At 47.8% G+C, this 14,402-nt stretch overlaps 1 protein-coding gene across 32 annotated transcripts in view; it reads right to left on the bottom strand.

Annotated features, from left to right (window-relative positions):
• scrib (scribble planar cell polarity protein) overlaps nucleotides 1-14,402 on the bottom strand; it is a 69,667-nt gene that overhangs the window by 11,052 nt on the left and 44,213 nt on the right. For 15 of the 32 annotated variants that reach the window (XR_004468418.1, XM_015181676.2, XM_015181679.2 and 12 more), the window contains 5 exons: nucleotides 14,080-14,361; nucleotides 13,664-13,996; nucleotides 7,746-9,749; nucleotides 4,155-4,284; nucleotides 3,441-3,747 (listed from right to left, as the gene is read on the bottom strand). Coding sequence is in view for 31 of the 32 variants with exons in the window: in XM_015181676.2 (XP_015037162.2) it covers nucleotides 3,441-3,747; nucleotides 4,155-4,284; nucleotides 7,746-9,749; nucleotides 13,664-13,996; nucleotides 14,080-14,361 (3,056 nt within the window). In the remaining variant the exon portion in view is untranslated. Of the gene's footprint in view, nucleotides 1-3,440; nucleotides 3,748-4,154; nucleotides 4,285-6,150; nucleotides 9,750-10,881; nucleotides 11,368-13,663; nucleotides 13,997-14,079; nucleotides 14,362-14,402 lie in introns of those variants that run through there. The other 17 variants (XM_015181692.2, XM_015181685.2, XM_015181675.2 and 14 more) reach the window with 5 other exon arrangements.

Here is a 14,402-nt window from a genome sequence, read left to right as displayed (position 1 = left end):
GAGGGAGTTATATGCCAGTCCCCGAGTCCGAGTCCGAGTTCGATTTCGATTTCGAGTCCGATCATTGGCCGGGCCAGGCCCAAGCCTTGGGCTAACAGAACGGGGGAGACGGACGACCAACTAATATTAGTTCATAAATTATCAAACAATAAATTAGACGATTAATGCACGGCTAAGTATTCGATTGCGTTTTGCCGCCGTCGCTGCCGTCGCGTCGTCTTTGTCGTCACGGAAGCCAAACTCTAATGTTGCCAAAAAAGAAGAAAAAATTCATAAACACGGATCTGGCGAGCCTTTTGTGTTTCACCGTTTTTATAGATTTAGACGAGTTTAATTTGAATATAAATACAAATAGTTTTTTTGGAGAACATTGCTATTGCCGGCTAATTTGATATCTGGGTTTTTTTCTTTTTTTATACGCAACAAACATTCTTCTGGTCTTGCTCTGTTCTATTCTATTTTTTTACATACATTCTGCTATGCCAAAATTTATGCATAAAAACAGGAAAAAAGAAACCGACCGACCGACCGGCCGACCGACCGACCGACCCTGGGAGAACTAGTAGAAATTCTTGCCTAGAAATTTATTACAAGGTTATTAACATGTTTATCTTCTTTTCCTCGTTATGGATTCCAAGGGCAGGGCAGGCCGGAGTGGTGGAGGGGGCACCCAGCCGCAACATAATAACACACATTTCAATTTATTATATTATGCATGTAAAGTTGTAAGGCCAGACTGGTTCGAGACCCAAAACTTTTGGCCAATTTGATTTCAAGGTTTTCTTCGACAAAAACAGCCAGATTCCAGTGGGTTCTGGGTTCTAGGGTTCTGGGCGTTGGGCTTTTGGGAAATTGCGCAGATAACTCTTGTGAGGTCCGGAGCTATGAAGTCATGGTATATTTATTCAAAATTTTAATGATTAGTTCAAGGCTAGATCTAAATGCTGGCGTAGATCAAAAGAATAGCTGGAAAGTGGGAGGATTGGGAAAGGGTTTTGCCCCTGTTCATAGGGGGAATCCATCAAATGCCTTTGTAATGAAATGTACATAAATGGTGGCGCCCAAGTGAAAATTTACTCTCCTTGTTTTCATAGCCCTATCCAACATTTCATCCGCAAACACACAAAAAGGACACCATTTTGTTCGTGTGTGTGGGTGTGTGCCATATGCCATATGATATCTGCTGTTGTCATACGTGTTGTATGTCGTCTCTTTTCTGTTTGTGCACATTTTTCCCCCCTTTGCTGTTGTTGTTTTCTTCTCCTTTGTCTTTGGCTAATATACCCTTATGACCGGAAGCAGGCATTCATTCGTTTCGTACTAGATGAAAGACTTCCCCGACTATCTATCTATCTTTCTATTGATTTCCATATAAATACTCGTATGTGTGGGGGGAATTTATGGGGCCATAATTTGAGGCAAAGGTCAGACTATTCGATCTGGTTTCTTGACGGGGGGATTGACCCGAGTAGGGTATGCCAAAGGCGACTCTTTCTCTCGCGCTCTGTGGCTTTTGTGCTCTTTTTAATGTTTTCCTGCAGCAGCTTTGGGGGCTAAAATTGTATTAAATTACTTTGTTGTTGCTCATTATATAATGTTGTTAGAGTCAGCCACCGGAACATCGCGTGGGGAGCAGCAGCTCCTTCAAGCCGCGACGCATATGTGTGAAAGTTTCCCGTTAAGCGGCGTCGGCGGCAGCGGAGGATGGGCGACAGGGAAAATATGTGTTCGAGGGGTGCTCTTAAATGGCTGCCATGGATCTAGGGGGAAGGTGCTGGTGTGGGCAGGTGAGAGCTTTCAGTCGTAGTTTCTTTCATTGTTTGTTTGGCAGACACCCTACACGCAGCACAGCTTTTGAAATGACAGAAGAGGAGCAACAACAACAGCAGCTTGCGGCAAAAGTTCCGCCGGGGTAACGCTTTGTGGTTGCTACGTGTTGCATGCAACCTTCAGCGCGTCCAAGGGTCATCAAGTGGCGGGCAGCGACACAGGCACAGACAGCGCCCACAAAGGCGCTAATTATAATTGCCAGTTTCTGTCGTGTGGCCGACATTAAAATATCATTTGTCGCCGCACCCTTCACTCCTGTTTGTTCGTGTGTGTGGGGGGCGTGGGGGGGACATGCAAAAGGCTAGAAAATCAGTGAAATTTCCCGCTAGGTAGTCGTGATTCCCAGCACCTGTCTGCTGCAGCAACATACTTGGCATAAAATCATCGATTCCCCAGTGAATGCCAAAATTATGCGTACGTGTGCGTGGGCTCCTCCCCAAACGCAATTTGCGGAATGCCCCAAATGAAGTTATTCAATTGTAAAACAGATGGCATGGCGCCGCGGGGAATCGAAGTGCGCCCAAGTCGAGCACAGATATCGGGAGCGTCTCACCCTGGGGGCATACCACAGTACCACATTGCGTATACGCAATGGTTGCTCAAAATTAAGTAGAAGCAGCGCGGAAGTACTTACATTTTTGAGTTAAGTTTCCGACAGGAGGGGGGCAGAGAGATTACACACCCGCCCACAGCCATGTACTCTCTCCTGCAGGATGATTTGATGCCCACTGGGTGGGTGGGTGTGTGGTCTACAATGTAGTAAAAAGATTTCGCTGGCAGAGGAGGAGCCATAACATGCTTGCCGTACACTTTTTTAAAGTAAATGAACGGCTCAGAGGCTGATGCCTGTGCTGGCTGCCGGCTCCCGTCTGACGTCTGCGATTTACGAGTCCATGGAACGCGCTTAAGTGCTACATAAAACTTAAACTGCTTAGGGCTGCTTACACGCTTATAATCGTATGCATGGATATGGAGGCGGAGGGTGAGCGGGCGGAGGGTGTGTGCTGTGCTGTGCGGTGCTGTGCGGAGTACTTACTATTAAAGACCTCTCTCTTACTCAGCCATAGATCGCTATCCTATCATATCCTTATTTAATAACACACTAAGTCTCAATAATGATTAGCAGCTCCGTCAGCGGGCTGTGTGTGTGTGTTGGTGTGGCATGTACGAATAGAGAAACATTTTGTATGTGTGTGTGCAGCATGTTGCATGTTGTATGATTAAAAGTAATCTAATTTAAGAGCAACGTAAAGAGAAACCGGCACCAGAACCAAACCAAAAGTCAGCGGAAAAACTTGACCAATAAAAATAAAAAAAATAAAAATATTGAAAAATATAGAGATAGATAATATTCTACGGCAAATGCACAAACACCGTGAAAATAATGTATGTGTGTGCGGAGTTGTGTGAGGGTGCATGTTTATGTGTTATCATAATCGTATATTCGGTTGGGGCGGTGTGTGGGAGAGGATGGCTGGATGTGGGGTTTCTTGATTGATTGGGGCGGGGGGCGTGTCTGTGCATTCAGATGTAACATAAAAAGCGCAAAAACGCAAGCACCCATAATCCGAATAAATGAGAGCTCTCTCCCGGACATAGCCGACACTCACCTCATGTCTTCCGCCTCATCGAAGCGCCCCAAGGCGGCATTGTCGACGGCATCCTCTCGTGCGTTAGCCTCCTGGTCGCTGTCGTCTCCGTCGTTCTCATCCTCATCGTCGTCGTTGCCGCTGCCGCTGCTGTTGCCGGCGTTATCATAGCGCTTATCGGTATGACTGGCAGCGTCCTTGTCAATGTTGTCATTGGCTGCATCCAATAATCTGGATTTCTTATCACGGCGCAATGTTGCAATTTTCTTCTCCTCCTCCTGTCGCAACTTTTCCACTTCGTCCTTTGACAGGAATGAGAAAACTTTCTCTGAAAAGAGAAAGAGGGATGGGCAAAGAGAGTCGTAGCAAATCAGTGGGAATTCAAATATAAAAGGGATGTCGTCAAGAGGGAAATTAAATAAATAGCGATAGTTGCATTTATCTCCTCCCGATGCTCTTTCTCCCAGTCGCAGTTGGATGCAAAAAACAGGCAACAGACAGTGCGGTGCGGCACGATTCCACTCTCTCTAATTACTCGAACCACTGGAGCAAAAGGTGGCAGCAACCTGCGGTTGCTTGGCAACCATTGATAAGTGGTTTGATTGACAACTTGTGCGGCAAGTCTAAGTCTAAGATTTAAGTGGCAAGTGGCAAGTGGCAAGTGGGAAGTGGCAATGTGGCAGCCAGGGAAGAGGCGGGGCTTCCATTGAGGTTCATTTGGGAAAGTTTTCTCACCTGTCTTTTGTGTGGGCTTGTGCTGATCCTCCATGGCTGATTCGAAGAAGCGTTTTTTATCGGAAACCGATTTAGGCACTTTTGTGGGTGTCGGTGTGGGCTCTGCCGCCTCCTGGCCGCCAGGTGTTGACTGAAAAATGGCAAAAGGTTTTTCGTTAGCAACGTCACAAAGGGGACACAATAGAGCAAAAAAAAGAAGCCCAAAGATTTATTAATACAAAAATCAATAGACATATAAAGTCGAAACGGCAGTAGCTTTTGACTTTGTGCGCCATATTTTCAATTAAATGACTGGGAAAAAAAGAAAGAAAGAAAGAGCAGCGAGAGCATTTTCCCCACAGTGAAAGCGGGTAAAAGTCCAAACGACCATAAAGAAAATTGATGACACCACACACACAGGCACAAGTTTATTAAAAAGCAGAAGCGGAACGGAATGGAACGAACTGCGAGGTTGCTTTTTCCTTGTTGTTTGTGGGAGGATCATCATCCGTAGGCAGAGAGGTCGAGGCTTCAATCATAAAGCGAGCCCAGGGAGCTGTGTTTGGTTCCGTGCAACCCGGGGGCATGTAATTTACGGGGGGGAGCCGGACACTGGAAGACTGGGCTTAGGATGGCTGCAGAAGAGGGCGCAAATTACAGCTGAGAGAGCGGGCTCCATCCTCGACCAGGGCCATTTATCACCCAAAGTCATGTACTGTCGGTTTTATGCTTTCATGCAATTCCTTCGTTTTAGCCAACATGAGACGACGACGACGACGACGCAGTGGACGCCAGCAGCCAGGAGCTGCAGCAGATAAGAGCCCGGCCGATGTGGGGGATGTGTGTGGCCGGGGGGTGGGGCAGGGTATAGATAGTTAGTGCCTCCAGCGGCAGCAACAGCAACGGCAACGGCTACGACGACAAAGTCATTAAATGGCAACCATGCAATGGGCCAGAACGATGGCAAAAACAAAAGCAGGGAGCATCAGCATCAGCAGCAGGGCAAAGGCCAGCGTTAAACTGCACAAATTGCAACCGTATACCAATCCCTGGCTGTGGGCAATGGCACTCCAGCACAGATACGGGACATGGGATACGGGATACGAGAGTCGGGGACAAGACCACACTAGGCCACTCCTGGGCTCATAAATAAAGCCAGGGCCAGGGCCAGGACCAGGACCAGCACCAGGACCAGCACTAGGACCAGGACTAGGACCGGAGACCATCGACCAGCAACGAACGATCCAGCGACAAGTGCATGGACAAAAGTGAAAGCTGAGAAGGAGTACAAGCAAAAGCAGGAGTGGCAGGAGAAGAAGCAGAGCTAAGCTGTATTTTTAGAAGAGAAATTAATTTCGTATCGGATTTTTCGATTTTCAATTAAAGTCAATGTCTGGGAGCGAGGCACTTGGTGTCCTGTTTGGCCCCTTGCCTTGACTTCATGGTAAAGTCCAACTAATAGAAATTTATTGAGCCATGAAAGTGTTGAGAGAGAGAGAGAGTGTGTGTGTGTGTGTGTGTGTACATGCAACCCTCGACAGAGCATTAAAAGCCAATAAGCCATGGAAGTGGGCTGGCAGGGATGGCAAGGGGAGTGTCATGTTAGTCGGTGACACATCATCGATAAGATAAGATAAGATAAGATAAAACGAAAGACAAGGCCCTATCGCGGTCTATTAGGGGTACTCGGTACGTACTCCCCGATAAGAATACAACAACGTTGATAAGGGAAATGGGAACACTGGGAAATACACCTGCTGCTGCTGCTGCTACGGCCGCCTATATATAGCCGTCTCTTGTCGCTGGCCAAATCAGTGCAGGGCCCACTGCCGAGGCGTGTGAGTGGCATGCCGCACAGCAGGGTCTGACCCACAAGTGAGGTCAAGGTCAAAGCTCGCACCCATCTAGTTGAAGGGGAATTTACCGAAATAAACATTTAAATTAGAACCGAACCGAGGGGTTTTTTTTTCTGTCGGTTCGGGGAGGGACAAAAACAAAATGAAAAGCGTTCCGGCAGCGGGGAGTACGAATACGAATAATACGCAGTGTTTATTTGCCTTAAGGTATGCAATTAAAAATGTTTGAGCTTTCGTTTTTTTTCCCCCGCTCTCTCCTGATAAAAATAAATTAGCATTAAAATCAACTTAACAGAGCGCTCTGCTCTTCGCTACAGCGAAATTAACTTTATAAATTGTTAAATTTTATTTTCTGTTTGTCTCTGTTTTTTGTTTTCCTTTGTTTATTCGCTTTTTTGCTTTTTGCAGTGTTTCGGTTTTTTGGTATTTCGTTTTTCATTTTATTCAAGTATTATTTTCCTTTCGTTATAATTATTTATTCGTTGGTTTTTGCACCGTAAAATAGGGGGCGGCATAAAGTTAATGGGCCAGTGGGCGTGGCAGTTAGCTGCAGTTTGGGGGGGGGGGGGGGGGCGGGCGACCGAAAACTGTTTCAATCAACGTCAAATTAAACCTGGCCAAAAAGTGCGGGGCGCCGGACAGGTCTGCTGCTCAATTTCAACTGCAATTTTCTGAGGGGTGGATGTGGCTTGGGGCTAGGTGGGGGCTGGCTGGGTTGATTGTCAAAGTCAACAAAAACTCGCATTCTAATTAGCTGGAAAGGTGCGGCGCCTCGGGCAAGTGCTGCCGGGGAAATCCAACAACAAATCAATCAATTTAAATGGCGAACGAAAATATTGAAAATTGTGCTACAAGAGAAACCCATTCACTGCCATGATTGTGGTGGTGGTTGGGGGTGGGCCCCATTTAATTGATGGCGAAAAGGTGCTAGAATTTAATTAAAATGTATGAGCAGTGACAGGAGGAAATAGTGGATAGAGAAAGCCAAAGAAATGGTGTAGAAAAGAGAGAGGGGAACCCAAAGAAATGGAGTGGAAAAAGCGGTGGCAGAGCTGTTCGAATGGAAAGGGTGGGTGCTCCTGGAGTAATTAAAAGAACCTCTGAAAGACCACTTGGCATGTGCCACAATCTACACAGTGGTCTCTTTTCCTGTGGGCGTTGTAGGAGTATGCGGCAGCGGGCTCCGGGCCCAGGACTGTGCCTCCAACTGCGGCTGGGACTGGGAGGAGCGCAGCTTGAAGCTGGCCAGGCCGCGGAGTCCGTGCGGCTTGTGGGCCACTGGGGGAGCCGGTGCGGTGCGCACTACGGTCGGCTTCAGTGGCCGCTTGGGCGGCAATGGGGGCGGCGTGGGGGACTTGGAGGCGCGGCAGGAGAGCGAGGTGTCGCTGCTGCGACGCGAATCAAAGAACGCGGTATTACTGTAGATGGCCTCCTCAATGGTCGAGTAGATCTCCTCCGCCGTCTCATAGTAGCTGGAGAGACCCCCACCCCCAGGGACTGGTGCGGAGGACTTGGTCTGCAGCGACGACGTGGAGGAGGAGTCGACGGAGAAGGAGCTGCTGGTGGCCAGCGAGGAGTTGGATATGCCGGCGCGCGATGTGGTCATGTTTTGGTAATTGCTATTTGAGTCGGGACTGACCAGAATTTCCGAGAATGTGGGAAATTTCATTGCCGTGTACGAGGGCGATGGCGAGGAGGAGGCGCTGGTGGGCGGTGCCAGGAATTGTTGGGGCGGCTTTCCACTCGATTCACTCACCGGATTCTGCTGCACCGATTGCAGGTAGAGCGATGACACTTGACCCTGGTCGCCGGGCAGCAGCACAAAGTTGAAAATGGGCTGCGTTTGGGGCGGACTCTGGAGGTGGGACTGTGTCTGGGACGGGGACTTTGCCTGTGTCTGTGCCTGGGTCTGAGGCGGTGTCAATGTAAGCGTATTCGGCTGTTGCGGTTGCGGGAGACTCGCATACTGCACGGGCAGTATTTGGGCCGTGGGAAAGATCTGTGTGGGCGACCCGGCGACCAGCAGCTGTTGCGGCGAACGCGAGGCGGCATCCATCAGGAGGCAGCCGGTGGCGGCGGCGGCGGCGGAGGCGGAGGAAGAAAATGGAGACGTTGATGCGTTAGTGGCGGCAGCGGTTAGTGGAGGCGCAGGCGGCTCATGCAAATGACGAGTGGGGTGGTGGTGGTGGTGTTGTTGTTGGTGTTCGAGGTAGTGGTGTAGCTGTGGTGGTGCTGCCTGTTCGGTGGGCGGTGTGGGCGGTGGTGGCAGTGGCAGGCTGTCAATGTCAGTGTCGCAACTATCTAGGAAGGGATTCGTTACCGCATAGCCGCCGCTCCCGCTGCCCGCAATGGGTATGGGCGGCGCGGGATCGTAGGGCGCCCGCAGCTGGTTCCGCAGCTCGTTCTCCCGCAGCAGGTACTCGCGATGCTCCTGCGGCGTCACCAGGATGTTGTCCGGCGAGTTCTCGTGCACAAACTCGTGGGGACGGCGCTGCGACGGTGGCACCGGTGGCAGGGCCTCCATATACAGCGACTCCTCCAGCACCGTGGGCGTGCTGGGCACCGGAATCTTTGGCAGGGTGGAATAGTTGACGGGCGGCGGCGGTGGACTCTCACGCGGCCGCGGCGGCGTCTTTGTGGACACGCGCACCGGCACCTTGGCGCCCACGGGATGGATGGTGTTGGTGCTGGCGTCGTGCTCGAACACCGTGAAGTCCCCCTGGCCCACATCGCTGGCCTGGAACGTCTCCAGGGCCACGTTTCGCACCAGATCCGCCTTCTTCACCTGCGGCTTGGGCGGCACCTTCGGCCGCGTGCCCGTCAGGTTCTCCGTCGATTTGGATATCACGGTGTTGGGGGTGCTGCGTCCACTGGAAAAGGATTGCTCGAGCAGATCCTCGCTGGAGCGGGCGGAACCGAAGAAGAACTGATCCCGGGGGGAGCGGGGTGACCGCGGAGACCTGTTGATTGCCTTGGCGATCTGCGTGTACTCATCGTCCTCTATGGGGGTATGGCGGAAGGGATTCTCCCGCTCCAGTTCCCCGGGTCGTTCCGGCGAAGTGGCCCTCGACACGCGCTGCACCTGCGGGGACTCCACCTCTATGATGCGGGCCACAGTCGGCACAATGGGCGCCCCCTTCTCCGGACGACGCTCCAGGGTGGAGCTGGTCGACGAAGACGGGCTCGTGGCCCGAAGGATGCCCTTCCGCGGCAGACGGTTCCGCGAATTGCCTCGACTATCCTGCTCGGAATCGTAGGCCCGCGTATAGCCATCCGGTGTTCGGGACCTCGAGCGTTCGAAGTCCGATCGGGAGCGCTCATCGCCGCTGAGGTCAAAGCTCACGGATTTGCGATGCCCTCCACCGTACTCTGGTGTACTGCGACCCGATCTCGAAGGCTTATACGGTCGACAGTCGCTCTCCGAGTCGCTGGTGTATCGTCCCCGGCGACGATCGAAGCAATCGGAGTCGGACTCCGCATAGGAAGGTGGGGACTGCAGATCCAGGGGCGGAGAGCTCTCCACTTCCTCTTCGTCCTCCTCTTCGATGGCATCGATGTCGTCCAGATGCTGACGGGAGCCATCATCGTCCTCTTCGTCGTCGTCATCCTCATCATCGATGATGTACACGGGTTCGGCCTTCTTGGGCTTCTCTGACTGGGCCTTTGCACTGTTCCGGCTCTCCTCCTGATGCTCCAGCATCTGCTGGTAGGAGAAACGTGCACCTGGGGTCAGGCGTTCGGGCGTCTGGGTTCCACGTTGCTATTTGGAGTTTTCGGATTTCTCATTTAATTTTTTTAAATATCTTTATTTTAGTTGGGGGTTTTATTTGGTTTTTTGTGCAACGTCTTCTTCTTCGCACACAAGCATTGAACACAGACTGCAATGTGCAACGTTAATTGGTGGGGTGAGTGGTAGGTGTGTGCTTTGATTGTGTGTGTGTGTTTTTGTGGATGGGGGGGTGTTGATGGTTGGTTTTGTTGGAGGCAGGCTGCTGTTGGGGTTGGGTGCACACACAAATATCTGTACGTTGGATTTTATTCTTTGTCTGTGCGGTGGGAAGGAGGATACCAATACCACTCTGCCATCTGCAGTCCATTAGCCAATTACCAGTGATTTCTGATTTCTGATTTCTGCTTTGATGATGAATGAGAGTTTGCGCGCTTCTGGCCGAATTTTTGGTTTCATTGATGATGAGGTTGATGAACTCGACGAAACATCAGCGATGCGATGCACAAAAACAGCGATACAGATACAGATATAGTCACAGATACAGATACAGATACAGAGACGCAGCGACAACGTCACATATGTGGCAAAAGAAAAGCGCAAAAAAACACTAAATCATAAGAAACTTTTTCAATTAACGAAAAGAACTCGTATCCTAAGTAAAAGTCCACCAATACCCAATTTCTTTTCGTACGACAAATACATTAAGATTTATTGACACATCAAAAATGCACACTTTGAATTCCGTTTAGCTATCGTTTTAACTGTAACTATCGTATCATTAGGTAACAATGAAAGTGGGCGGGGTGGGCGTGGGCGTGGGCGTGGGTGAGAACCATACACAAAAACCCAACAAACGAGTATTCCTGCTGGTTTTAACAGTTGATACCTTTAACAAAATATCCTCTTTTTTTCCTAGTTTTATCGATAGGTAGTATACGATCTATAACAATGTTTTTCTCTTTTGTTGCCTCCGGGTTTATTGGTTTTTTTTTCCTCTTGAGTATTATTCAGTTGCATAATTGGACCGTTTTGTGTGTGCTCTCCACACATTGTTACACATTTAGTAATATATATGTATGTATTTAGTATCTGTGTGTGTGTAGTAGTAGCTTTTGGTACAAACATCGAAAGACTATAATGTACATGTGTATATGTTTTTTTGAATACTTTTTGTGCCGCAAAATGGCGACATTTTCCAGAGGTTTCCTTTTTAGATCTGTTTGCTCGGTATAAACAGTAGTTTTAGGGGGCACAGAGAGAGAGAGAGTGAGAGAGAGACATTGAAACCGTTTGGGAATTCAGTTTTTGATTGAATTTCAAAATCGGAGGATATACACGATATAGTATACATATATGTATGTATGTATGTATATAGACACACTGCCTACTATTCTGAAAGTAGTAACTCTTGGCCCTTTGAACACGCGCCGCTCGAAGACAGACTTCTTCTTGTTGTTTCTGTTTTCGGTTTTCCACTGAATCTTATACAAATTGTATCTGTGGGTTTGTCCTTGTACTCGTCCTCGTCCTCGTCCTTCCCTTTAGCATATTTGTCTGTCTGTCTGTCTGTTTGTCTGTTTGTTTGTTTGCTTGTTTAAACTAAATATTCAGTCTTTTGGTGATAAACATCCGCTTGTTAAGCAATACGCTGCAATGAAAATCGAATGCAAGAACCCAAAAAGCAACAAAACAACAACAACCGAGTACAAACAAAAAGCCAACAGAAAATTCAGATTGCAAAATGATTGAAGGGGGGGGCGGGGCGGTGGAAAACCAAGAACGGAAAATGCCAGGGAAAAATATGTTTGTTGTTGAAAAGCAGCCAACGAGAGCCAGCATCAGAATCAGAATCAGAGCCAGAACGAGAACGAGAACGATAGCGCAATATAGGAGTAAGAATGAGAGAAGTGAGGAGAGTGTATAAGAATGAGAAGAAGAAGGACGAGAAGAAGATATAAGAGAGACATTTTAATGGAAATTTTCTTCTGCAGTTTTTGAATTATTTACATTTACATATACATTTATTATATGTACGTATAGCGAGATGGTATATATATTAACTTGTATTTGTATTTGTATATTCGTATATATTTCAGCTTTTTTTTTTGTTTTGTTTTTTTGCACACTGCTTTCAATGCAAATTTCAAATGGGGCATGCTTTAAAGCCGGCAACCAGTTATACAAGCTACAAACAACGAAAACATTAAGGCACAATCATAACAGGCTACAGACAGGATAGATCTTGAAGGCAGACACCTTGGATACCCTTGCAGAGGTTTGCTTTTTAAGGGAAAATACTATCAGATATAGTCATCTGGTTTTGATAGATATAGATCGATTTTGATCGATACTACTATTAATAAAAAATTAAAAATATTTAGAAAAAATAAAAACAAATCCAATGCAGCCTATAAACAACAATCCTATACTATATTATACAATTTGTTCTTTTTTTTACCATTTTTTATTAACCGATATGCATCTACATGTAAAAAATGCCATTTCAAAAAATTGTTTAAATTTTCTTTACAAATAAAACAGTTTTCTACATCATACCTATACCCCTATACTATATTATATAGTAATAAAATTTGTTCCCATTAAAAATTAAATTTTCAAAAATTGTTTGTATTTTCTTTACAAATAAAAAGGTTTGCTACATCATTCCTAAGGCAATTTTGATAATTTCTGGAATATCTATGTAGGAACTCATTGAACATAAATTTCGAACGTTTTGTTGAAAGATCTTAAGAAACCAAAAAGTTCTTAAAACGATTTTTGGTATCTCCTTGTTTCTATATATTGTACACAAAACTATTCAAAATCATAATACCCTCTGCAAGGGGTATAACAAGAGTGCCCACGCAATGGAACAAAGACGGAAGGAACTAAAATGAATATAATATGAAAGTAGCATAAATAACACCAACAACAACAACAAGAACAACAACAATGATCAGGCCCCGCGTCAGGCGAAGGAACAGCTCCAATATGCTAATAAATAATAAATTGTCTGCTGCCATATCAATAAATGCGGGAAAGGTGAGAAAGAGGGGGAGAGCTCCCCCACAGAGTCGGTCGCGAGCGGCAGCATCATCTCGCAACCGACTCCCAGTGGCAGGCGGGGCAGGCGGGCAGACTGGCTCATACATAACTCATACGCCCCTGCGGCAGGCCCACAGAGATAGGCAATGATTTTTTTATTCACTTTTAATTCAAATGCAACACAAAAGCACATTTAGAAAGCAGCAAAAACAAATGGACAACCGATGGATAATGCTTCATGGAGAAAGTGTACGTGAAAGTGCACTCGTTTTAGTCACACTTTAGTAATGTTTTAATGGGTCAAAGGGTGGGTGAGTGACAGAGAGAGAGAGAACATGCTGTGAAAACAGTAGTGGAAACTGTTTTCATTTCACAGAATAATGAATCGTTTGGTTTATGGTTTGTGGTGATAATGAGAGAACAATGATGATTCGGTTTTTTTTGTTTTATTTTTTATTTATATGGTATAATTTTGAACAACAAATACGAGTATATGTATACGAGACAACAGTTACGGACACAGACACACAAAACGGCACGCATACGAGTATCATTGACAGGGGCATTAGTGGGAGTTACACAGAAACAAGCAAACAGAAAAGTACGAAATCAAGTTAAAAGATTCGTGAGGTTTTTCTTTTGGGGCACAGGTATGTACAGGTATGTGTATGGGATTGAATGGCGACTGTCGGTTCATGTTAGGAAAGTTACAAGGGCAAAGTAAATCAAAAAGGCAGAGGGAGAGACACAAACGCACAACAGAAACAAGAAACATACGATCAGGAGGGATGTACACAGACAGACACATACACATACACATACACATACACATACAGATATTAAAGCCAAGGCAACAGACACAAGACGTGCAGGCAGTCACTCGTCGTTTGGGTACATACCTGTAGCACCAGCTCAGCCTCATCCTTGTCCTCGGAGGGGGTCTGCGTCTGCACAGCCACAGCGGGCACTGGAGCAGGAGTGGGAGTCGTAGTGGGTGCTGGCACGGCGGCAGCTCCAGGGGCAACGGCGGTCACTGACTCCGCTGCAGAGCCAATGGGCGGGAGTGCTGACGGCGCTGACGGCGTTGTCGGTGTGGTTGGATTCGTGTCGAGCGTATGCTTCGATATGACAACCGTCGTCGTCTTTTGTATTTTATCCTGTTCATGGTGCTCGGACGGGGATTTCGGTGGCACGGCGGTGAAGGCGTCTGCGGCGCGTACAATTTCCAGCACCTGATTTGCGAATCGAAACAAGTCACATTAATTTTGTGCTGCCCCAAAAGGGAAGAAGAGGCGAAGGAGGCCACCGGACTAACCTTCTCCTGGGTGCTCTTCTCCTGACCCAACGGCGCCAACTGCGTCTGCGGCTGTTGCTGCTGCTGCTGGTGGGCCTGTTCTGCGTGAATGAGAGCCACGGTCTGGGCGGCTGTTGTGTCCGATGGCGGGGCCAAGTCAGCGGCTGCCACAGGCGGCGTAGGTGTGGTGGGTACGGGCGATGGGGCGCCATGCACCAGGGCAGCAGCAGCTGCCAGACCCGTCTGACTCGTTGGCTCCGCCTCGGACTCCGCCACCTTCTGTGTGGCAAACACGTCAAAGTCCTGCGCAAGGGAGAGAGGGTAAAGTTCGTGCGCTTTAAGAT

The sequence above is a fragment of the Drosophila pseudoobscura genome, chromosome 2 (assembly GCF_009870125.1).
Source record: "Drosophila pseudoobscura strain MV-25-SWS-2005 chromosome 2, UCI_Dpse_MV25, whole genome shotgun sequence".
Classification (NCBI taxonomy): Eukaryota; Metazoa; Arthropoda; class Insecta; order Diptera; family Drosophilidae; genus Drosophila; species Drosophila pseudoobscura.
The sequence above is the reverse complement of the archived record's forward strand: the minus strand, read 5'-3'. Positions and strand labels throughout refer to the sequence as shown.